Source organism: Parasteatoda tepidariorum, chromosome 9, assembly GCF_982258835.1.
Source record: "Parasteatoda tepidariorum strain Cologne lab strain chromosome 9, Ptep-v5.0, whole genome shotgun sequence".
Taxonomy (NCBI): Eukaryota; Metazoa; Arthropoda; class Arachnida; order Araneae; family Theridiidae; genus Parasteatoda; species Parasteatoda tepidariorum.
This window is the reverse complement of record NC_141763.1, coordinates 78,241,154-78,264,649: the sequence shown is the minus strand read 5'-3', so window position 1 is coordinate 78,264,649 and position 23,496 is coordinate 78,241,154. Positions and strand designations below refer to the sequence as shown.

At 27.7% G+C, this 23,496-nt stretch overlaps 1 protein-coding gene across 2 annotated transcripts in view; it reads left to right on the top strand.

Annotated features, from left to right (window-relative positions):
• The window catches only part of LOC107438007 (zinc finger RNA-binding protein), a 35,961-nt gene extending 14,422 nt beyond the window's left edge, over nucleotides 1–21,539 (top strand). For both annotated transcript variants that reach the window (XM_016050165.4, XM_043049147.3), the window contains exons 8-22: nucleotides 305–358; nucleotides 652–684; nucleotides 1,959–2,098; nucleotides 4,052–4,194; nucleotides 6,308–6,491; nucleotides 7,338–7,498; nucleotides 7,771–7,824; nucleotides 7,899–8,094; nucleotides 10,690–10,840; nucleotides 14,130–14,218; nucleotides 18,019–18,114; nucleotides 18,201–18,312; nucleotides 18,387–18,484; nucleotides 19,636–19,777; nucleotides 21,009–21,539. In XM_016050165.4, the coding sequence (XP_015905651.1) occupies nucleotides 305–358; nucleotides 652–684; nucleotides 1,959–2,098; nucleotides 4,052–4,194; nucleotides 6,308–6,491; nucleotides 7,338–7,498; nucleotides 7,771–7,824; nucleotides 7,899–8,094; nucleotides 10,690–10,840; nucleotides 14,130–14,218; nucleotides 18,019–18,114; nucleotides 18,201–18,312; nucleotides 18,387–18,484; nucleotides 19,636–19,777; nucleotides 21,009–21,085 (1,730 nt within the window). In that variant the 3' untranslated portion in view covers nucleotides 21,086–21,539. The remainder of the gene's footprint in view (nucleotides 1–304; nucleotides 359–651; nucleotides 685–1,958; nucleotides 2,099–4,051; nucleotides 4,195–6,307; nucleotides 6,492–7,337; nucleotides 7,499–7,770; nucleotides 7,825–7,898; nucleotides 8,095–10,689; nucleotides 10,841–14,129; nucleotides 14,219–18,018; nucleotides 18,115–18,200; nucleotides 18,313–18,386; nucleotides 18,485–19,635; nucleotides 19,778–21,008) is intronic.
• Nucleotides 21,540–23,496: the final 1,957 nt, after the last annotated feature.

Sequence of the window (23,496 nt, the reverse complement as noted above, 5' to 3'; positions counted from 1 at the left end):
AAGTAAATTTTATTGATAAAATATCAAGCAGAGAAACATTTTTTTAATTGTACGATATATTTTCTCGACAATATTAATGCAGCGTTTTAAAAAATGGGAGTCGGCAGTTATGCAAACCTATATTTTGCCACACTTTCTGCGAATTTAAAGCAGATAATGTAATATAAAATAATGTCAGTTTTTAAATAGCTTGTATTGAGAGTTTTTTTTTTATTAAAGCAAAATTGATAGATATATATAATATTCTGTCTATAAATAATTAATAATTCTGTTGATAGATAATTACTTTTCTCTTCAAAAATAGCTGCTTCGAAAACTGATGATAGTTCTGATGCAAAAGAAGATGCTAAAGATGATGGTTAGTACTCTTAATTTTTATTTATATGGCAAAAGTCCTTTCTATGTCATCTGTTACTGTTTGAATTTATTGGATACCAAAAAAACATTTAAAATGTTAAAATTTACTTTTTTTTTAAATCTTTTGTTTAGATATAATTGGTTCATTATTAATGTGAATTGCTTTATTTTATTAGACTTTCTTGTCCTTTAATCCACCTGAATTAACGATTATTTTTGAACTGAATTTAGCTTATAATACTTAAGATTACTGTGAATTGTTTGTAAGAATCATTTCTTTTCTCTCAATTGTAGATGGTGACAAAGATGATGAAGTTCAGCCAGTTGGTATGTAGTAACTTTCTTTCCAGATTTTTTTAAAGAATATTTTTGTTTTTAATTGATAAACCCTAAAAAGTATTATCTTATTTTTAATGTATTTGTAAATCAAACTTATAAAAATGTCCTGGCCTAAAAGAGATGTTTTTAATCTTCCTGTTTGTTTCTAGCTAACTAAAATAGTTTGATGTCTTAATAGTTTGAAATCAAACATTTCTAGGCGTTAAAAATTGTTATGATTAAGCCCTAATGCAAAGGGCCAAAAAAAAAAAAAAATGCTGATAAATTTTTTTCCGGCTTAGGTATATTTTCAAGTCTAAAAAGTTTATTTTTTAAATGTAAATGTGTGGGGGACAAAAATTAATGGAAATGAAAATAGTTATTTAGTCCTTAGTTTTAAAACTATGTCTAAGGTATCTGCTTACCTGGAAAGTCATGGATTTCGGTATCAAACAAAATTTGTCATGATTTTAATTTTTTTTTTTTTTTTAAAAATTATTTTTAAATTGTGGAAAGTCATGGATTTAGGTCGCTGAAAAATCTAAATTTTTAAATGGAATTTACCCCCGTTCCCTCACTTTCATGGTGTTCCAAATATCTGAATTTGTTACAAATTACTCACTCACAGTCATATTTGATTAAAATATAAAATATTTTTATTGTGTTCATTAAAAATTATGGTGTTCATTAAAAAAAATGAAAGAAGAACATAGTTTAGAGTGAATTATCTTTTAAACTTTTGTGATTTCAGAATTTTTGTTATATATTTTTTTATTTCATCGATTTAAAATTCTAGCTGAAGCAATCCAGTCAGTGGCGAGTTTTTTTTATTCCCAAATGAGACAGAAATATCAGGAGTATTTCTTTCCTTTTTGATGATCAAAAAAAGTATCTTTAGAATGTAATTCTGCAAGAGGGGGGTTTATTTGCTTTTGTAATAATTTTTTTTTTTACCTATTTTATTGCTTCAACTCTTTCTTTACTCTGTTTATTAAATTTAAAATATATAAATATTAAGATGCAGAATATAACAGTTTTGGTTTATACCTATCATTTCAATGAATGTTATTATAATGCTTTTTTAAATTTACTGTTGTGTTTTTGTCAGAGAAAATAGTAACTTCGTTAAGTCATGGAAAGTCATGAATTTGAAGATCTAAAATGTAGCAGATACCCCATAATGTTACTCTATTAAGATTACGACTCTAAATTTGTACCCATAACTTTAAATAAAATTATATCTAAATGTTATCTATCAACTTAAATTTTGTTTTTATTTTTAGGCCAAGACTATATTGATGAAATTAAAAATGAAGAAGGAAAAGTAGTTAGTTTCCAATGTAAATTGTGTGAATGCAAATTCAATGATCCTAATGCAAAGGAAATGCACATGAAAGGGCGCCGACATAGATTACAATATAAGGTATGTTTTGTTACTATCTATTTTTATTCAAATTGTTTTGTTAAAACTTAAGAACTTCAGTACAGATTGTTAAACTTCTTTTAAATTCAGTGGCGGCAAGTTTCTTCTCAAGGGGATTAAACTCTTTCAAAAAAGAAATGTCAAGTATTGAGTTATAATTTTAATTGCACAATCTATTTTAAATAATAGTATTGATTTACAAGTCATTTAATAAATCATGTTTTAATTAGCAAAAATTGATATTTAAATTTCTCCTAATATCTTAAGTTCCGACGGGCCAACCCTCCGGTTTTTGGCCGGAGACTCCGGTTTTTTACAAGTTACTTTCTCTTCCAGGGTTTTCTCAAAAATCTCCTGTTTTTCACTTATTTTTAATGCTGAATGCAGTTTTCATCACTTTCAGTCTCAATGCGTCAGAGCTGGGCGTGACCTAAGTTGTGACGTTTTTCTTATGTCTTGACCAATCAAGAACGTTGTTTCTTCTTTCCTTTCTGAATATGTAACCCCAGAGTTGGGAATACTGCTTTGTGATTGGCTTCTTTCAGAAGCAAGAACGTTCGCTGTATGCGCTGAAAAATTATTTCTTATATATTATAATTTACTTCAAATCTGAGTCATGATCTCCATGATCTAAGTTTGTTTTTATGCATTTCTCTGTCATGTTAGTTTGTTTTTTGTGTGGCAATATATAATGGCGGCAAAAAAAGTTTATAAGAAATGCTTAACTTCTTTCAACCTAGCTTATTCGGAAGAATTTCCTGGAATTATTGCTTCTGAAAAAGGATTGAATTGTGCCTTCTGCACGTTTTAATTTCTTAAAAATTTTGATCATAAATCTAAAATATTATTTATTAAAAATGAAATTTCTAATTTTCCATTTAAAGGAATTTATTGATTTAGTTACTTAAACTTTTATTTATTATATTTTTTAAAAATAACAGATAGTTTAGCCCATTTATTTGTTTCCAAGATCACTAGCTTAAATCAATTTATAAATTAGCTAAATAAATTTACTTGCTGTTGTTGCTATTCAGTATTATAGATATTAATATTGACAGTTGTTTAATTTTAATATATAATTTTAACAATATGTACAATTAGTTATTAGTTTATGTACTAAATAAAGTCTCCTTTAAGACTGAAGTGTTGTTATTTACAATTTTTTATTTTTTATTTTTTTAAAAAAACTTTTGTCTATTTTGCATGTTTCACTGTTGCATGATCATTTCTCTCTTCCTTTCGAAAGCTTCCTCTTTCTTCATTCTCCCAGGTTGGCACGTTTGCATGTCCATGTTTTACATATAAGGGTATAGTGGAAGTTCTTTTGTAATAAAATTACGTATTGTATTTTACTGCAAGTGTCATGATTTAAACTAACAATAATTTTCATAGTATAAGGCTGTTATATAGTATGGCAGTAATTTTCAGTTACAAATCAGTAATCAATTTCATAAAATTTAAAAAAGGTGCTAAAATAGAAAATTTAAAACTTTTTTTCTATTTGAACTGAAAATCATGAAATAATCGTGAATGTTTTAAATGTAGAGTATTTATTTCAATTATTAATTTATTTTTTTAACATTTTAGTAGGCAAAACAAAATTGTTAACTGCAGAGATAAAAGTCCTCCCTTATGATTTATCCTGACTTCAGTTTTATGTGTGATTTTTGTCTTGTTTCAGCTTTTATGTTTTTAAAAAATTATATATATTTATATTTCTGCCGCATAATTTGATTGCTTTCGGTAAAAGATTGTGGTGTTCAGAAAAAGAAGAATGCCAATTCTGAATCAATATATAGTTTTAAAACAATTTCATTGTTTCAAAAACAGATTTTTTTCATAGATAACTTAATAATTATGTAGTTTTAGCTTAATGAGTTATCTCGTTGATTGTATCTTTTCTCCTTTGCTTGAATTTCATTGAATTGTAATCAAACTTTATTCTCTTAATAGAAAAAAGTTAATCCGGATCTCGTTGTTGACATTAAACCAAGTTTACGTCATCGAAAGATCCAAGAAGAAAGGTTACGACGTCAGCAGATGATGGATGATTTTTGGAAGAGGAGAGAAGAAGAAAGATGGAGGGAAGAAATGAGGTAATCATTTTGTTTTATATGAAAAACATTTTGGATTGAATTTTCAATTTCAAAATGCTATTAAGACATTATAGAAGATTTATTTCAAGTATCACAATTTGTAAATGAAATTGAAGAATTTGATAGTTCAAACTTAATAACTTAAACACGGATTATATGTATGGTTCAGGCTTATAGTCTATCCTGCAAGGTTAACTTTTTGGGGGAATTTAATTATTTTATGAAGAAAATGAAAATTAATATCCGATTTAAAAATCAGTCATTTGTGTTTTTTTTTTAATGAAACAAGTTTATTTTTATTATAAAAGTTAATTTCAAAGAGTTGACAATACTAATTTTATCAATAAAAAATAAAAAGGAATCGCTAGCCTACTTATAATTCAAAACATATTTATAAATCTGGTGTAACACAACTGCTAAAGAAATCTTAATTTTTAAATTTTTATTTCATTTTCTTGAACCTGTTTTTATTTAAACTTTTTTTCCCTTATTTACCAATGGCACGATATCTGTCAAGAATAGACATCTATCAACGTTATGAAATGTAGACATTTTATTTTAAATAAGGTTTAAAATTCTGATTTTTATTCATTTATACTTTAAGTCAGGGGTGATTGTATTCTGGGTGTACAACTGAATTCCGGGTTTTTCATATCATTCCTATAGGTTTAGAAACTAGAAGCAAGGCATGTGATTTTTTTCACAGAATTTCGCATATCTCAAGATTGATTTGCGTACTATCAGGAATCAAAACTTATAATCTGAAGTTCTAGAATTTAAATTTTTGAACCTTCGCTAAATCACGTTAACAAGGCGTTTTCAAACACGTGACTCTTCCGCAATTTTAATTTTTGGTTTGTTGGATTTTCAAAGTTTTTAATCTTTGAAACAGCGCTGGAATCCTCCAATATTGAGATTCTTATTTAAACGATTTTAATATCTAACGTCAGATTTCGTATTTATCTAATTTAAAAGTTATTCTTTGTGAATCGTACTTATGTGATCATACATCGATATTCATATTCGCGCGATTTTAAAATCCAATATCGTGATTTGTATTTTCGCGTTTTTATAATCTAATATCGTGGTTCATATGCATGCGATTTTTAAATCCAGTATTGCGATTCTTATGAGAACTAAGTTTTTTTCTTAAATTAGTTACTATAAAGGGGGAATTCTTTAGTTAAAAAAATATATATAAAATATGAATTATATATAAAATATCTTGTTACCGAGTATTTACATGTAAAATTTTCAGTATTTTTCACTTCAATGTCACAGTCACCCCTGTTAAATTTTCATTAAAGCAGGAATTTACCACAATCAATTTAAATGCATGCCTTTCTACGTACTCTCTTCATGAAGCCACATTCACTTATGATAATAGTATAAAGAGAAATCTAGTAATTGGTCTTAGACAGCTTTTAATCCTACAGTTCTATTAAAAAAAAACTTTTTTTTTTTTTCATTTCTATGTGTTGATCTCAAACTACTGTGTTATTCAATGTACTATAAATAAAATTATGGCAGAAATCACTAAAATCTTCTGTTCTAAACTAAGTAATTCTGATATAAAAATAGTAATTTTTCTTTTTCACCAAAATTTCCCTTTATTGCTTTTAAGTCTGTCAAATTATACTTTATTTTGCCCTATTTAAAAGACGTTATAGTTAAAAAAACAAAATGCTTGTGTGCGTGTGTCTTTTTCTATGACGTCTGCATTTAATTGCTAGAGCGAAGTCGGGTTTGTTGAGCTTGTAAATCATATATGATTTTATTTTTAAAATTTAACAAATGTGTGATAGAAAAACAGTTATTTCTTTCCTAGAAATTGAACCTCATAGTTTTCTTTTTGTTGAGTATGATATCAAAATCAAAAGTTTGTATAATTTCTAAGTTCACTCTTTAAGTATTTGAATTATTAGCAAAGAATAGTTTTGTACAGTTACGGTGCTGCTGTTAACCAAACGTCTGTGTAAAAAAAAACATTTTAATCAACATGTTAAATTTCTGTAATGCTTAATACATCTATCTTCAATTTAAGATATTATTATCATTAATTTGATTAAAATTTGTAACTATATTATCTCATTAGTAATTTTGCTCCTAATAGAATTGTTGAAGAAGAAGAAAGAATGTATTGGGAAGAAAGAAGGCGGTATGAGGAAGAATTAGAAATCTATGAATGGCATCGTCGCTATAATAGAGAACCTAGAATGGGACCGCCCATGCCTCCTCCACCACCTCCAAGATCTTTTATGTTGGGGATGCCACCTAATGTTATGGGACCTCCTAATGTAAGTGGGATTTTTTGTTTTGTTAATATATATATTTTATATTTTCATTAAAGCTCAATCACTGATAACTTAGCATTAAATTTTTGTGGTGCAGAAGCTTTGTTTTAGGACAGTTTTTTTCCCCATTTCAAGAAAGGGTTTGTTATTTGAAACTAGCAATTTCATCATGGCTAGAATATGGTAATTAACGAGGAGACGATTTCAAAATTGCGACATATTAAGAAAAGGTTTATTCAGCTATAAATTTAGTTTGCTTGTTCTTTGAGATTTCCACAGCAGTGGGTGAAGGCTAAAAGTGATAATCTAACTATAAAAAGAAAGATTCTAGATACATTTGGCAATGGTTGGTCTAATTATCCTAGCCTCTCTTTAGGCAACAAATTTAGATGTGAATAGCGCTATAGCATCGACAGTTTAGCAAATGATAGGAATTTATAGTTCTCCTCTTGAGTTTTGCAGAAGAGAAATTAAAGGAAGGCATAATCTTTTTTTATATGTATTTATTTTTTTTAAAAAATAATTGTCGTATAAGTTTTATCTGAATTAATGTCGTATTAGTTTTATCTGATTCTTAAACATCAATTCAATTTGGTTATCCTGTTGCACTAAGTTACTAATTAAATTAAGGTTTTAAAATTTTAAAAAATGGAGCTCTAAATATTAATGTTTTAACTTGATGCAGTATACATTGTATCTCTTTGTTTAAAATATTATAATTCACTGGTATCACTTAGAAACATGACATAATTATTACCTGTTGCTTAGTTAGGTTAAGTTTATATTTTATGTATAAGGCATTAATGTTTTTCTCCCTTCATTTTTTTTATTTTTTTTTTTTTTTTTTAGCTAAGACGACCAGATTCAGTAGATGACCGCCATGTTATTGCTAAACATACTCAAATATATCCAAAAGAAGAAGAATTGAATGGCATACAAAAGATTATCACCAATTCAGAAAAAGCTCTTAAGCTCGTATCTGATTACTTGGCAGAAAAAACTGATAAGAAGTAAATACCTTTTGTTTTATTTTTGTGTGCAGTTTTGGTTAAAGAAATGCACAAAAATAGTTTCAAATAAGAAATACAGGCATTGACTAAAAATAGCCATTTAAAGTTTTGACCTACTCTAACATGTATTTTAAACATATTTTTCAAGTTTTAATCATTCCAGTTATCCTTACTAAATTTGTACATTTCTAAGATATATAATAAAAAACATCTTTACCTTCTCTTGAAATGTTAGATTTGTAAATATTTGACAATATATTTTTTTCCCCTAGAGAACCTCAAAAGACAACAACTACTGATGTTGTAATTAAAGAAGAAAAGACTGAGTAGGTTTCTGTATTTTATTTTCTGTATTTTTAGAGAGTTGTTTGATTGTTTTTAATAGTTTATTTCATTTTAGTGATAATAAAGAAATCAAAGAAAAAGAAGCTCCACAGCCATATAGAGTATTAAAAGGAGTGATGCGTGTTGGTGTACTTGCTAAAGGTTTAGTTCTTACCGGTGATCTCAGTGTTCAGTTAGTAGTGATGTGTGCTGAGAAACCTTCCCGATCTCTTTTAGATAGAGTTATTGAAAATTTGCCCAAACAACTCTCTGTAAGTATGTTTTATGTTGAACATGCATTTTTATATGAGGAGAACAGAAAATAACTGAAATGGTCGGGAAAATTTTTTTTTCTGCAAAAATCTGGAAAATAACTAGTTTAATTGTCAGAAACAGTAATTAGTTATTGAAACTTGATTTAAATAATTCTAACAACTTATTGCAATTATTTGTTGTAAAAATGTCACATTTTAGTGAAACTTTTCCCTGTTCTCATGGAATGATATTTTGTTGCTCACAAAATCTAATATTTGGCATTTCAACTAAAAAAATAATCAAAATTTTCAGATGAAAAAATTTCATGGTATTGGTAAAATATGATTTGGATTTACATTGACAGAGTGCGTGGTGTTCTTTTTTTAACACATTGTTCTATTTGCCCGTAGCGTATTAAAACATCATTCGTTTTACATGTTTGATGAAATACTTACCGGTTCGCATGTGTCTATAATGGCCTCTCATGTGCAACTCTATTGCATTTTGCGAGAGATTTTTAATTTAAAGCTTCATTTTCCACCCTCTGAAATTGAACCGAAAAATCTCTCGAATTTTCGCTGATTACGGGGATCAACAAATCATTGACAAACTTTTTCCCTTATAACGATGGGAAATTTTATTTCTCTTGTTAATTTCATCTTTGGTTCCGCGCCATCGCCTTCGTCACTGGCGAGCTAATGTCCTCCTTGTGATATTTTATTTATAGATCAGTACCATAATCTTTGAACTTGACTTCGGGATCATTCACTAATTACAAATTTTCATGTGGGTCTGATGACCAGTCAAGACTCCCAAAACTGCATCACTTCAAAATTTACATCTTCCTTTTATTCATTTAATGATAATTTTAAACATAATATTGTCATTTAATTAATTCATTTTAACACTTTTTTTGCTTAATACTTTTTATTAATTATTGTATTATTACTTGTAAAAATTTCAGTACTCTTAACGGGGATCTGTCCTGGCCAAATTTACTACGATTTAGCGGTGCCTTCACAAATTCAACTTCAGGAACAGCCGTAGTTTCACAAAATACTTTGTCTTAAAATTTTATTTTTGTATCCCGTAAGAAAGGATAAATCCATATTTTTGAGATTTTTTAGTATAATTTTTAATTTTCACAAATTATGTCTAAATTTTCACAAAATGTATCTCTCAGAAGAACCTAGACTGCGTGAGAACTCTTTTATATTTTTAAATTTAGATTTCAGCATATTAGATTAGCAGCAAGATTTTTTTAAGAAAAATATTAAGTGAGGGGCTTTTAATATTTAAACTGCAATAAAAAATCCTATATTTAGTTACGTAAAAAAATTCTGATTTGTCATTCCAAAAAACTTTAATTTTATTTTAAAACGATTGAAATAAAATACTAAACTATCTCAGATTTGTTAAGTATTATTAAGCATGTAGGAACCCTGTAATAATTTACTTCTGACAAAAGTTTTTAGCTTCAATACTCATTGTATTTATTTCAAATTATTTTTAAAAAAATTTTAATCATTTGATTAAAGAAATACTGAAAAGTAACAAATAATAAACATTCTTAGAGGCATTCACTAATTTACCTTAGTAACATGAATTTATTAGTTTTCTTAATTCTTTATATATCTTTATAAATTTGGTTTGATCAAAAATATTAATCTTGTTAATGTTTTGTTGAATATGCCTTTATAAATAACTTTATTTAAATCTGAAAAATACGCTCAATAGCCTTTTTACATGATAGTTAAATTAATTTTAATTTTGAATTAGTTTTTTTACATAATTAAATAAAGTAATTAATTTAAAAATGGAATAAGAAAGAAGTTGTAATAATAATATTATTGAATATCTTTATGTAGAAGCCACGTAATATTGAATATCTTTAAAATTGTGTCTAAATTGTTTTTATGGTGACTAATATAATCAACATAAGAGTTCTTTGTCAGAAACTAGTTATTTTGTAATGATCATGTAAAATCTTGGGTAATTATTTTGCCTTTTGTTAGTGTATTTAACTTTCAACAGTAGGAAAAAGAAAAAATTTTTATTAGTGAGCATATCTTCTAATTATTAGCTTGAGATTTTGGCATCAAAATCTGGGAAGTAGATAATTGTTTTTGTATCTTAATTTCAATAATTAAACAAATTATGGGATTGGACAATTACAATTTGTCAAATTTTTATTTATAGTTTAATATTTTATACACCAAAATTTGGGTTTTTGACAGTAACTTTCAGAACAAGGAGTTTTAAAAAATAATTGGTGGAACAAAATTTAATACTTCATATTTATAATAGCTAATAATTATTTGAATGCCAAAATTTTGGGTTTTTGACAATTGTCGAAAGATATGTCCAAGTTATTATTTTTTTTCACATGACGGTTAAAACCAGATAAGACCTTTAACTGTCACAAACCTGCCTAATTATTATTTTTTTTTTTTTAAGGTGCTAATTTTTTATTGAAAAATTTGGCTATGCACCCTGATTGATATTTTCCTAAAATGGGAATTCTGTTATTGTTGAAAAAACTAAAATAAAAATTTGTGCATCTGTGTAAAAATTGCCTGTTTCTTATAAAGTATTTTTGTTTGTATTTAAAGACTATAGCTCCTGATGAAAAATATGAAGTTAAGAGATGTATTGAAGAAGCTGCAATCATTGTCAGCACGGTCTCTGAACCAAAAATTACAGTCACTGTCACTTTGACTTCTCCTGTGATGCGTGAACCAAATACTGAGCCTGCTGCTGGAGGTATAATTAGAATTATTTTTCTGGTGCATATTTATATACGCTCCCCTGATGTAATCGTTTTTTTTTTTTTTTTTTAAAGTTAATTGTTAATAGCAGTTTTAAAAAAGTATTACATAATTATTTTGAATGACTGCAACAAATGTTATGTATAGGATTTTTTTTTTTTTTTTAATTTTTTTTTATATATATATGATGGTTAAGATATTTGAATTATAATTATATTTTCTCTTGCTATGCCTTTAAAGTTCTCTAACATTTGCTGTAATTTTAAGACTTGTTTTAAGCTATCTTCAGCTTTTCGAAACTTTTAAAACATTGTTAACAGTTTTCATAATAAATGCTAGTTCTTTCTCTTAAAATCACAATTAATCTTCATATTATCCCAATTCTAAAATATGATTTTTGAATTGGAATAAGTTGAGCTTTGTGTGGATGGAAGTTTCAAAATCCAAACTGCATACTTAATCCAAATTCTTTGGAAAAAATATTTATATATATATATAGTACTATTGCTGTTAATACTGATTTTGATGGTGCATAAATTTATGAATTTTTACTAGATTAAATTATAACAATTAAATAGTCAAAAGAAAAAAAGATGTTCAATTTTAAAGATTTCACCGATTATTAGTATCAACAATTTGTATATATAAAAAAATAATAAAAAAAAAAAAAAACGGTCTTTTTTGTACCAACTTTTTCCCTGATAGCGAAAAAAATAAGACTCTTTAATGCTGGTTTAACTTCCAAGAGAGCAGAGATGCCAGAATTTCTAGTTCTTAAAATATGGGTAGGGAGGTCATGTAGACAAATGTGTTGCTAAACAGTTTGTTCACCTTAATTTAGAAGCAAAGTGCTTGCAAGAGTAAGATTTGGCATAATGCAGAGGTGCCAATTACTCCGAATTCGACAAAATATTTTAAAAATTTGGAAAGAACTACAAACTAGAATTCGTTTCATTTTAAAAAGCTCGGCACAGCTTTACTGTAACTAAGTGGCTTGTCATATAAGCATTTGAATTATTTTGAAGAAGTTGTGGCTAAAAGCACTAGAAATAGAATTTACTAAACCAAGAATCGTACTTTAAAGACTACCACTCATAAATATTTATTCACCGTCTAAGTTGTCACCTCTGAATGTGCAAAGAAATATTATTTGCTAAAGCAACTCCTTCAAATTAAAAACTGGAAAAATAAGAAAAAATATGTAGTTAATGAAATTATGGTCCATTATAAATAAACTATCAATGTTTTTGCTCATTATAAATGTATAAAATAACATTGGTTATGGGGAAAGGACTTCTAACAAAATTTTAATAAATAGTGTTCAACATATCCCTGGTCCATTGTTGCGTTCTGTACAATTCTTATCTTTTCTTCTAATGAGTTATCTTGATTCATAAGTTTATCTTGCTTAAGTTTATCCTACTAAAAAAGATAGCTCGATCTTAAAGTTTGGTATTTCCTTCCTACTGAGCTGTGTGAATAATTAAATAAAATCTTCATTTCAATTTTTTTCCAGTTTTAATATTTATTCATATTTCATGTTGTTAATTTTAAAAAAAATAAATCCAAACTTGAAATATGAATAGATGTAAAACTAACATTTAATTTAATTTCTAATTTTGTATTTTCTAATAACAGCAACAAAGATATTCTAATATACTTTCTAAACTTTTCTTTTGTACTTCCAGAATGGCACTATGAAAATATTAATTTTTTCTACATATCTAGATTATTAGAATAGAGCTTAAAAATATCCATTATTTGTTAAAAAAGAAAAAGTTGCCCATCAGACTTGTGAATTAAAAGTTCTTGTTTTATGATAGCTAAAAGTACTAATATATATTAGTATTAATTTGTTCAGTCATTCAAAATTAATTTTTAGTGAAGTTATTTGGAGTATTCAACAGCTGACTATGATTAGTAACCTATATATTTTGTTTAGTTTTGCTTTCTAAAGGAACAACATCCTGAAGGTTGAATGCTGTGTGGCTGACCTGGAAGGATTTTTGATCACCCTGGGAATTGTCATATTGTATTGCTTTTTTACACTATTAGAAAAAATTCGACGAAATTTTTTCTTCGATACTGTGTTGGAATTTTCGTTCATATCTTTGTATCTTTTGTGCAATTCCCCCCTCCCCCTCTGCATTAATTAGGTTCTGCTGTTTGATGTTAACTGTAAACTTTTTACTCTGCATACTAGTAAGGTTTTTACAATTACTACGTAATTTCAGTAAATTAATTTGAAGATTAAACAAGAGTCTCAGTGGTAGTTAATTATAGGATAAATTTGACAATGGTCAGGAGTTTTTTTTCTTTTTTTTTTTTTTTCTTTTAATTCTTTTTAGTAATTATTGACAATTAAGTTTGGTCATTGGTCATATTTAGTTTATAAGTGATCAGCATTAGTACCATTAATTTCTGTCAAAAAATCGCAACATTTTATCATAATTCTTTGGTTTGCAACTCCTTATTTTTGTATGTCTGCAATTAATGCTTTCAAGAATATCTTTAGACTAATCACCTGATAAGATCTTTTGAAATAACTTTTTTTCTTATCAAATTCTACTTTACTACTAATTTTCAACTCAAGTTACTACTAATTCTACTTAATTTTATTTATTGCACAGCTCAAAGTTGTCTTTAAATTAAAATGATTTTTTTCTTTTCAAATTTTTATTGGAATTAAATAGCAAGAATAAATATTTAAATAAAAGAGAATTGAAAAGGTTTTGTTATATGCCGTGAAAGTATCTATCGAAATAAATGCCCAAGTCTTCATAGCGTGTCGTATATGGTATAGGACAATCCGTGTGGGTGAAATACTTAAGAATCTCATACTCCACTGATTTTCGATAGGGCATCCTTTTTTTTTTTTTGCTACTATTTAGCCATTTTTCTTATTTATTCGATTTCTCCCACTTTCTTATATATATTAAAAAATAATGATTAAAAAATTCATCCTTAAGTGCAGGAACTACTACCATTATATCTGCAAATCCATGTTAGTATCCTAGGAAATTGTTCCCTTAAATCTGGAGGCAGTATAGTCCTTGATTTTTATATTCTAGACTTGAAGCCCTGTTATTGTATTTGTACTGAGAGAATATACTGGTACCTTTAGTATGCTTGTATAGTGGTTAAAGGGGAAAATGTTGAGTAAATAATAGTTAAAGTATGCTGTGTATGAAAAAGCAACACATATGACTAATTTCCATAGATCAAACACCCATTCCTTTCAGTCTTCATGTTCTAATTCAGTCTTCTATCATCTGGTTTTCTAGAGACTGTTGTTAAAGACCCGCCGGATGTTCTGGACAGGCAGAAATGCCTGGACGCCTTGGCCGCCTTGAGACATGCCAAGTGGTTCCAGGTTTGCATTTTATTTACTTTTCAGCCTTATGTATATATATGTTATTTCACTGCAAGAACATAAGCCAACAATTCTTAAATTTTAAGAGATTAATAAAATGTCAAATGTTATGTTTCAAACTGTTTTTCATCATAAAATTATTTATGATTGAGAATGAATGAAACATACAAAAATTTAATCTTTATTTCTACAAAAACGCTGTTTTGAATAGTTAAAATAGACTATGTAACTTGCTTCAAATTAATTCAACAAAACGCATTTTAAAGTGATAAATTTCTTGTTTGGTTAGGGTTTTAAATTAGTAATTGAGTTAAATAATTATTTATATGCTGTATGTTCATCTGTTTGAAACATAACTTAATGAAAACTTGCGATAAAACTACTTGATGTTAGCCTTAAATTAATTAACCTCAAAAAAATCCCTAGTTAGCATTGCAAGTCTCCACTTGCATAACATGAGGCTGGAAAGTCATTGTCCTTCAGTATGACTTAAATTTGTCAAATGATGGACCTAATGTTACTACTTTTGTCACTTAAACAATCTGTTAATACAAATGTATTTGTGGTTGTGGATGAAATATATTGGCGGACGTTAAACGTGTTAATCTTTCAGAGAAAGAAATAGTTTTGTAAAACGGTATACTAATTTTACCCCCAAAATTAAATCCAAAACCACTTGTGCATATTTTTATGGGTTTTTGCGTAATAATACCTATTATATCAGTATCAAAATAAAAAAAATGTGGCATGTATATGTGCATTTCATAGGTTTTAAATCAATGTGAAACGAAAACATGAACGATGTATTAAAAATTTTCTATTGTCTTAGCAATATATGTTCTTTTTTTTCCAGTTTGCTTTACGAGAGTTTAAATTTTTTTTCTTAAGGGATGATTAGTTTAAAATTTTAATTCAAGCTGCTTTTTTCTATAGCTTAATTATTTTGATTCAAGTGGATTGGTGATAAAAATCATTATAAAATATCCTACATTATGTAAAAAAAAATTATATGTATGTAATTGGAAAAATTAAATAGTATGAAATGTTTTTCTTTTTTCCCCCTTCCATTTAAGAGTTTCTTTCAAACTGCGTATTTCTTTGCAAAAATCTCATTTTCTGCTCTCATTATTTAAAACTTTGGTCTCGGGAGGATATAGTGTCTTAATCGAGGATAAACGCGATCCTAAAAATCTATGCAGTACCTGGAATAAAAAATTAGTTATCCTCTATTAATTTTGGTTAAATGATCAGATTTTTTTCACATGGACACTATGCGCAGCTCTATATTAATCTGAATTTGACTTTTTAAATAATTAAAATTCACAAATGGAAAATTTTTATTGAAATGCTGTAGGATTTAATAAAAATTTTACCATTGGTGATTTTTAAATGTATTTAATCAAATAAGATTTTGTCCCAAAATATTAATCTTATTTTATTATGTTATCACACTTTTTTTGAAATTAGTAATTTTTTCCGAATACTATTACATTCCTGTTTTTAAAGAATATTTTTTTTAAGTAAATGCATAGCAATGAGAATGTAAGTTTTAACTTGTTTTTTAAGATAAGGAATTGTGTAGCTCTTCTATTTTGCAAAATTCTTTTTTTTTTTCTCTTTTTTTTCCTATTTTTCATAGATTTTTTTTTAAAATAAAAAGAAAAAGGGAGCTAAGTTAATTGTCTTAAATAAAATTATGTACTTTTCTAAATTTAAAAAAAAATACTAAAGCTTTGTTCGATTTGGCAGAAATTTTAGCTATTTTTCTTATTAAAACATTTCTTTTAGCTACGTACTAAAGAAGCTTAAAATATGCACATATATATTGTCTACATTTACTCTTTTACTTGTGTATAAAGTATTCTGGGCATACCTGAATTGACATCTGAGAATAATTCTTATGGGTTATGTGAATCTGCACGATTTTCTATCTTATTAACTATCTTATTACATCTAAATCGATAGCATATTATCTACTTAGGCTGTTGAATGATGTTGCATCTGCTTCCTAAATCGATATTTAGAAAATGTTATACACTGTTCCATTTTTCTTTAATTTCTACATTCTTAAGTACTGCTCAGAATTCTGGAAGCATTTGCATCTTAATCTTAAAAGCTTCTGTTTCTCTTGGCCCGCATACCTACAGGTACCGCAGCTATTGTGGACAACATTTATAAATGAATCGGATGCAATTGCTAAGCGTTTACAGTTTCAATATTGTTGGTGGGCAGGGGCATTAAGAGCAGATATCCTTTGTAAATCATGAAGAAAAATCTCATTTCTTATTTTCCTCTAAAAATTGGGTGAAAGTAAAATTTTATGTATTAAGAATTTGTAGCTCTTTTTCAATATTAATAACTTCTTGAAACATATCTAAAAATAAGTATCTTCTCTTAATTAAGGTATAAATTTCTGTGAAAAATAATCAAGATTTTAAGAAAATTGAGATGAAACAGCGACAATATATGAACTTAAGAGTATTCATGCATTAAGGGCTTAAGATTTCTTGAAAGGAAAGTATAAAAGTTAGAGAAGCACAAAAGAAAGGAAAATTGAATCTCTTAAAACAGAACATTTTGTTCCTACTGTTAGGGTGTATTTTCCCCCCTGCTCACATAGTAATTGAATTTAAGAAATGTGTATGTCTTGACTTTTAAAGAAACAACCATTTTCTTCTTAATACAATAACATTGCCATTCAATTCAAGCAGATCTTAGAGAAAATCTGGTATTAATATACTGCCTAGCTCGCCCTCGAGGAAGACTGTAGATAATTTTTTTTTCTTTGTTTTCTTCATTAGTTTAAAAAAATGGGGTAAAATTGCTCTGACTTCTTTTTGAAACATCTCTAAACTTTTCTGAATAAAAATTAACTAATTGAGGTAATACGTCAAAGGACAAAAAGTTTTTTTTTTTTTTCAAACTCTTTCCCCCAGTATAATCTGACTGCATTAAAGTTCCTGGCAAATTTTAGATTTATTAAGATAATGATGCAAATTCACTCTGTAGATTCTGCTATCAAGCTGCCTAGTCTCAGTCGTTCAATTGTATGGTGCAGCTTTTTATACCACTTTTCATCTTGAACTACCTTTTAACCTCTTAAATATAGCTTTGGTGCTGCAGCTTTAGCTTGATGCTGACAGCTTCAGTGGTAATACAGTTAGGAAACAGATCAAGCATGTTTTTTATGTTTCTGGTAAAATAGTTTCTTGGTGGATATTTTGATAATACTCACTCTACAATTAAATATTTTACTGACTCCCATATAATTTAATGTCATAATTCTGATTTATTTTAAAACGCTCGCACCTGCATGCTGAAAAAAAGTTTATTACTATCAGAGTGTGAAATTGTCTGTTATGAAACAATAAAATTTTTAAAAAAATTAGTACTTCTCCCTTGAAGTACTTAGTACTTCTTCCCCTAATAAGATTCCATATCAGTCACAACGGAATTTTTATAAACAAAAACTTAAAAGTTGCAAGCTGCATTTCCATATGTAACAAATATATTTTAAGTTAGATTATTTAGCCATTTTTCAAAAGTAATAATGCATCATCCAACTGCCTGAATTGGAATACAACTCTTAAACTATTGATGGGGAACAAAGAGAGAAATGTCTATTTGACACTTTATGTAACAATCTATCAATAAAGCAATGGAACAGTGTGGTAACACTATTTTAAATCTCTTTTTGCTACTTAACTGAGTTCATGTGATTTCTTTATCTCGTTGGTTCACAATTCAGGTATGTAATATTTTACAGTATTGCATTTTCTTACATTTTTATTTTCCTGCAGGCTAGAGCAAGTGGACTTCAATCATGTGTCATGATAATTCGTATTCTAAGAGATTTGTGTCAGCGTGTCCCTACATGGAGTCGTTTAAATGGCTGGGTAAATGAAGCTTAACATTTAAATTCAACAACTAAATGTGAACTATTCACTTCTGTTTTATAAGTGTTAATATTTTCCTCAATCAGGCTATGGAACTTCTTGTTGAAAAAGTTTTAAGTAGTAGTGGACAACCTCTTAGCCCTGGTGATGCTCTTCGACGAGTTTTTGAAGCTATTGCCTCTGGTGTACTTTTACCTGGTAAATATATTGTTTACCATTTTCATCATATGTTTTTACTAGATCCTTTCTATAACTGTTTGCCATTTTTCTAGGTTCTTCGGGTCTATTAGATCCATGTGAAAAAGATCCCACTGATGCTGCTGGCAACCTTACTAGCCAAGAAAGAGAAGATATAACTGCCAGTGCTCAGGTTTGTTTGTGCTTATTTTCATATTATTATAAAGCAGGTCTTTTAATTTGTAATCATTTACTGGATCTTTAAATGTCTAATTTGCAATTTTTAAATAATCTTGTGTAATTTAAAATTCATAAAGTCTAAGCGCAAAGAATTTATTTATTTATTTTTTTTTAATCAAGAAATATGTGGTTGGAAATAATATAAAGGTGTGCATTGTTACTGATGATGATCCAGTGAATGTTTTTTAGACATCTGAAGACTTGATTGTCTAAACATTCTCTGGGTATTGTGGTCTAATCATAAGTGACTTGGAGCCAGAGACATTTCAGCAGTACTTTTTTTTCTTCAAACATTTTTATTTTAAAATATATGTATGAAAATAGAAGCTTATTATAATAGTTTAAAGTATCCCTTTATTTTATAGTATATATATATTTATATGTGTGTACTATCAAACAAATATGTGGTTGGAAATAATATAAAGGTGTGCATTGTTACTGATGATGATCCAGTGGATGTTTTTTAGACATCTGAAGACTTGATTGTCTAAACATTCTCTGGGTATTGTGGTCTAATCATAAGTGACTTGGAGCCAGAGACATTTCAGCAGTACTTTTTTTTCTTCAAACATTTTTATTTTAAAATATATGTATGAAAATAGAAGCTTATTATAATAGTTTAAAGTATCCCTTTATTTTATAGTATATATATATTTATATGTGTGTACTATCAAACTCAATGACATATATAGAAGGATTTTTAAGTTGTTTAGCAAAATGTTCATTAAAAATCTGTGTCCAAAAATCTTCTGAGGCAATACACTTTTTAAACTATAAGTTGGTTTAGCAATTTTTAAATTACTAAACCAACCTAGGTTTGCCTGAAGATCATACATTTCCAGTTGGTCACAAGGCATCTCACTTCAGTATCCTTTGTATTATTAGTTAAACAGTGCAAGTTAAGATTTTTAGGAAATCAAAATTCAAACACTCTCATCAAATCTATCGTTTAATGAAAAAAACGTCAATTATAAAAGAGAATAGGAGAGCTATGAGTTGGACCACATTACCTGGAAAACAACTAACTGAAAGAAAAAAGATTCTGGTCAATGGTCTATCAATCTTGTTATATTTATTCATTAATGAGCATTTCTTTATCCACAGCATGCTCTGAGGCTTATTGCTTTCCGCCAAATTCATAAAGTTCTTGGAATGGATGCTTTGCCTCCTCCAAAATTCACTAGAGGACCCTTCCCTCGTAAACGAAGGCGTGATAATAGCACAAGTGAAGGAAATGATTCTGAAGGTAAATTGATTTTCATTAGTGATTTTTAATATTACATCTGATTACTTGGATAAAAAAAAATTTCAATATCTGATCTGACTCATGTTACTTAAATATATTTTTATTTACAGAAATATGTTAGATTGTTATCTAAAAACAATAAATTTTTCTCTTTGAATCCAATAATAAAGAAATTTAATATCTAATGTTGTACATACCTATTTAAATATATTTTTATGTTTAACAAGTAAAGTAAATTAAAAATTACTGTTCAAAACCTTGTCAGCGTAAAGTTTGTTAAGGCAGGGTATCCGCGCACCTGGAAAGTCATGAATTTCTGTATTGGACAAAATTTGTCATGAAATGTCATGATTTTAACTATTTTTTAAAAAAAAATCATGGAAAGTCATGGATTTTACCCCTCCCCCAATTGTTCAAATGTCTGAATGTGTAACAAAATCCCCACTCACAGTCATGATTTATTAAAATATAAAGTGTTTTTATCGTGTGCTTTAATAATTATGGTGTTCTTTTTAAAAATGAAAGAAAATGCATTATTTCGAGAGGGAATTATCTTTTAAACTTCTGTGATTTCAGAATTTTTATTATTATTTTTTTTTATTTTATCAATTTAAAATTTTAGCTGAAGCAAGCCAGTCTTTGACGAAATTTTTTATTCCGAAACGAGAACAGAAAAATCAGTATTTCTTTCCTTTCTGATGAACAGGAAAAGTATCTTTAAAATGTAATTCTGCAGGGAAAAAAAGAGAAAAAAATTTATTGCTTTTGTATTTTTTTCAACTATTGTATTGCTTCAACTCTTTCTTTACTCTGCTTTTTAAATTTAAAATCTATAAATATGAAGATGCAGAGTATAACAGTTTTGGTTATACCTATCATTTCAATTAATGTTATTATAATGCTTTTTTTAATTTATTGTGTTTTTGTCGGAGAAAATAGTAACTTCATTAAGTCATGAAAAATTTTTGGAATTAGTCATGGAAGATCATGAAAAGTCATGAATTTGAAAATCTGAAATGTAGCAGATACCCTGTATTTAAATATAATATTTTTATGTTTAACATATAAAGTAAATAACGAATTACTGTTCAAAAATTTATCAGTGTAAAATGCCTTAACCTTTTTCCTAAAACTTACTCAGTAGCATGTTAAGTTTCATACAAAAAATAATAATAATTGAATTTTGTGATAATGATATTAAATTAAATTCTTTTCTTTGTTTTTGATTTAGGAGCTAATGGACAAAAGAAAGATAAAAAAGATGATAGTAAATCTGATAGAATGGAAACTACAGATTCAAAGGCATGAGGAGGCTAAACTTTTAAAAAAGAAAAAAACTGTGCATTTTATTTTATAGTGCTGTTGTTAAATTCACTTGACATGGTGTTTCAACTGCACCTGATTATTTTGCAACTTGCATTATTTAAAGTGTAGATTTCTTTTGTTTTCTTTCCATTTTTCATCACTTACTACATGTATTTCCACAGGGTGTATCTTGTACAAGGCATGTAATGGTTCAAAATTCAGTCATTTGAAGTTGTGATTTCTTTTCACGTTAAATTAAAAAGCATTAGCATCCTTAGACTTATTAAATGTTAAAACTTCATTGATATGTGAATACTCTTTTGTGAGGGAAACAAAAGATGTTCTTAAGGAAGGGTTTAATGTTATATTCTTTAGAAAATAACCTTTGTCATTGAAACTTGTATTTGCTATCTTAATACATCTGAAATTGCAGTAAAATGTATATAATTGTGAACAAGTTCCTTGTCTTTGTTTCATTTAATTTTTGCTTTTTCTTACTCATTAGTAAATTACGACATATATTCATGCCTATCTTAAAGAAATGATATTTTTAGTAAAATTTTATTTGTTGTTTTTTTATGTATTTATTAAATGAGCTATTCATAAATTATCAAATATTATTGGCTTCGATTTATTTTTATGATTTCAACAAGTTGTTTATAGTGTTTTTAAGCATGATGCTAGTGTTTCCGAGTAGCAAACACTGATCTTAGGAATGTGTGGTCTGTAAATTGACTACTCAAGAACACTATACTAAACTTACTATTCAACCTCATTAAAATATGTAGAAGCAATTATGATGCTTGAAGATTATCCTTAGGGAGTCCTTCCTCTCTGGACTGAAGTGTCAAAAAAGTGGGGGGCGGATAAGGAAAATTCTATTTTAATATTACAAATTAACTGTTGGATATTTATTTGACAGTACATGGTGCATAGCGTTTTTAAAAACTGCCTAAAGGTGCTTATTTTTTATTTACGTTTTTTAAAAACACTTAATTCTAAATTACAAAAAATGCATAATTTTTTCTGCAATATTTCTCAGAAACTACTTATTTTGTCATGATTATGTGAAGTTTTTGAAAATATTTTACTGATTTAATGTTTATAAATTAAGAACTTTAAAAATGTTTTTTTTTTTTTTTTCTGAAGAGAAGCATGTCTTGATAAAATTGTACTGACTTTACATGATAGCAACAATATTTTTGTTTTTTACTTTCACTATTTCTTCAGTATAATAATTTAAGCCGTAGTAGCTAACATGCAACTTTTAGAAAAAGAAAAAAAGTTCAATAGCTGTAAAAAATGTCATTTAAAGTTATATTTGATTTCTACAGCAATAAGTGTTTCTAAGCCTTTTTTTTTTCTTGTATATTTATAAGGTTATTAGGATATTGCCTGAATATTAACGTCGTTTTTAATAAGTAAATTTTTTCACTGCTTTTTCTACCATGACCTGTGTTGAGCCCTGCTGATGATTTAAAAAAAAAAACTTTATTTCTTCAGTAAGTTACTAAAACTAAAGAATTTTATTTTATTCTGAAAAGAAATATCTATTTGGGGGTAAATTTTTTAGTTTTCAGTTTACCTAGTTTATTAAAACAGTTAATGTAGAATTGCAATGATTATTGCAACAAACATAAGTATATGGTATTCCTATATTTTTATTGCTACTCAAATCGTAGATATTAATGCTACTTTTTCCAAAAATCGTTTTTGTTGAATAGTTTTGTAAATTCTTATTCAGAAAATAAAAATAGATTTTAAAAACAACTATTTTTACCTGATCTTAACCATATTTAATTTGGATTAGATTTAAATGGGACCTATAAGTAACGTCGCGCGTATATGTCTAAACGATTGACTTCAGAATCGCCAAATACCATGATTTACCTCTAATGCAGTCACTTTTTTGCTCGTATCCAATTCAAACTCTAATGCAGTCACTTTTTTGCTCGTATCTAATTCAAACTCTAATGCAGTCACTTTTTTGCTCGTATCCAATTCAAAGCTTTTTACCCATTGGCTAAATTGGTCTTTGTTTGGATTTGATGGCGTCATCACACTTTTCCAACTACAATAATCAAGAGTAATAGTAAACAGTGTGCATGTGTTGCCATGGCGACCACTGCTGTTTGATTATTTTTTTACAATTCCTTTTTTTCACTTTTAATTTTGTTATGCATTAAGTTAGTGAGTTTATTTTTTTGATATGGAACCGAATTTCCTCATTTGAAAGTTATTTTTGTTTTAATTAAGAATCGCAGAAATTCTAACCTACAGTTCAAACTTGATTGTTTTCAATACTAATTCAGGTGAATATCACAAATAAATAGGATCCAAACTGATTGACACAGTTTCAAAAGTTATGAGTTCAAGCCAGAAGGCCGAGGTGAAAAAGCCAACGAACGCAGAGG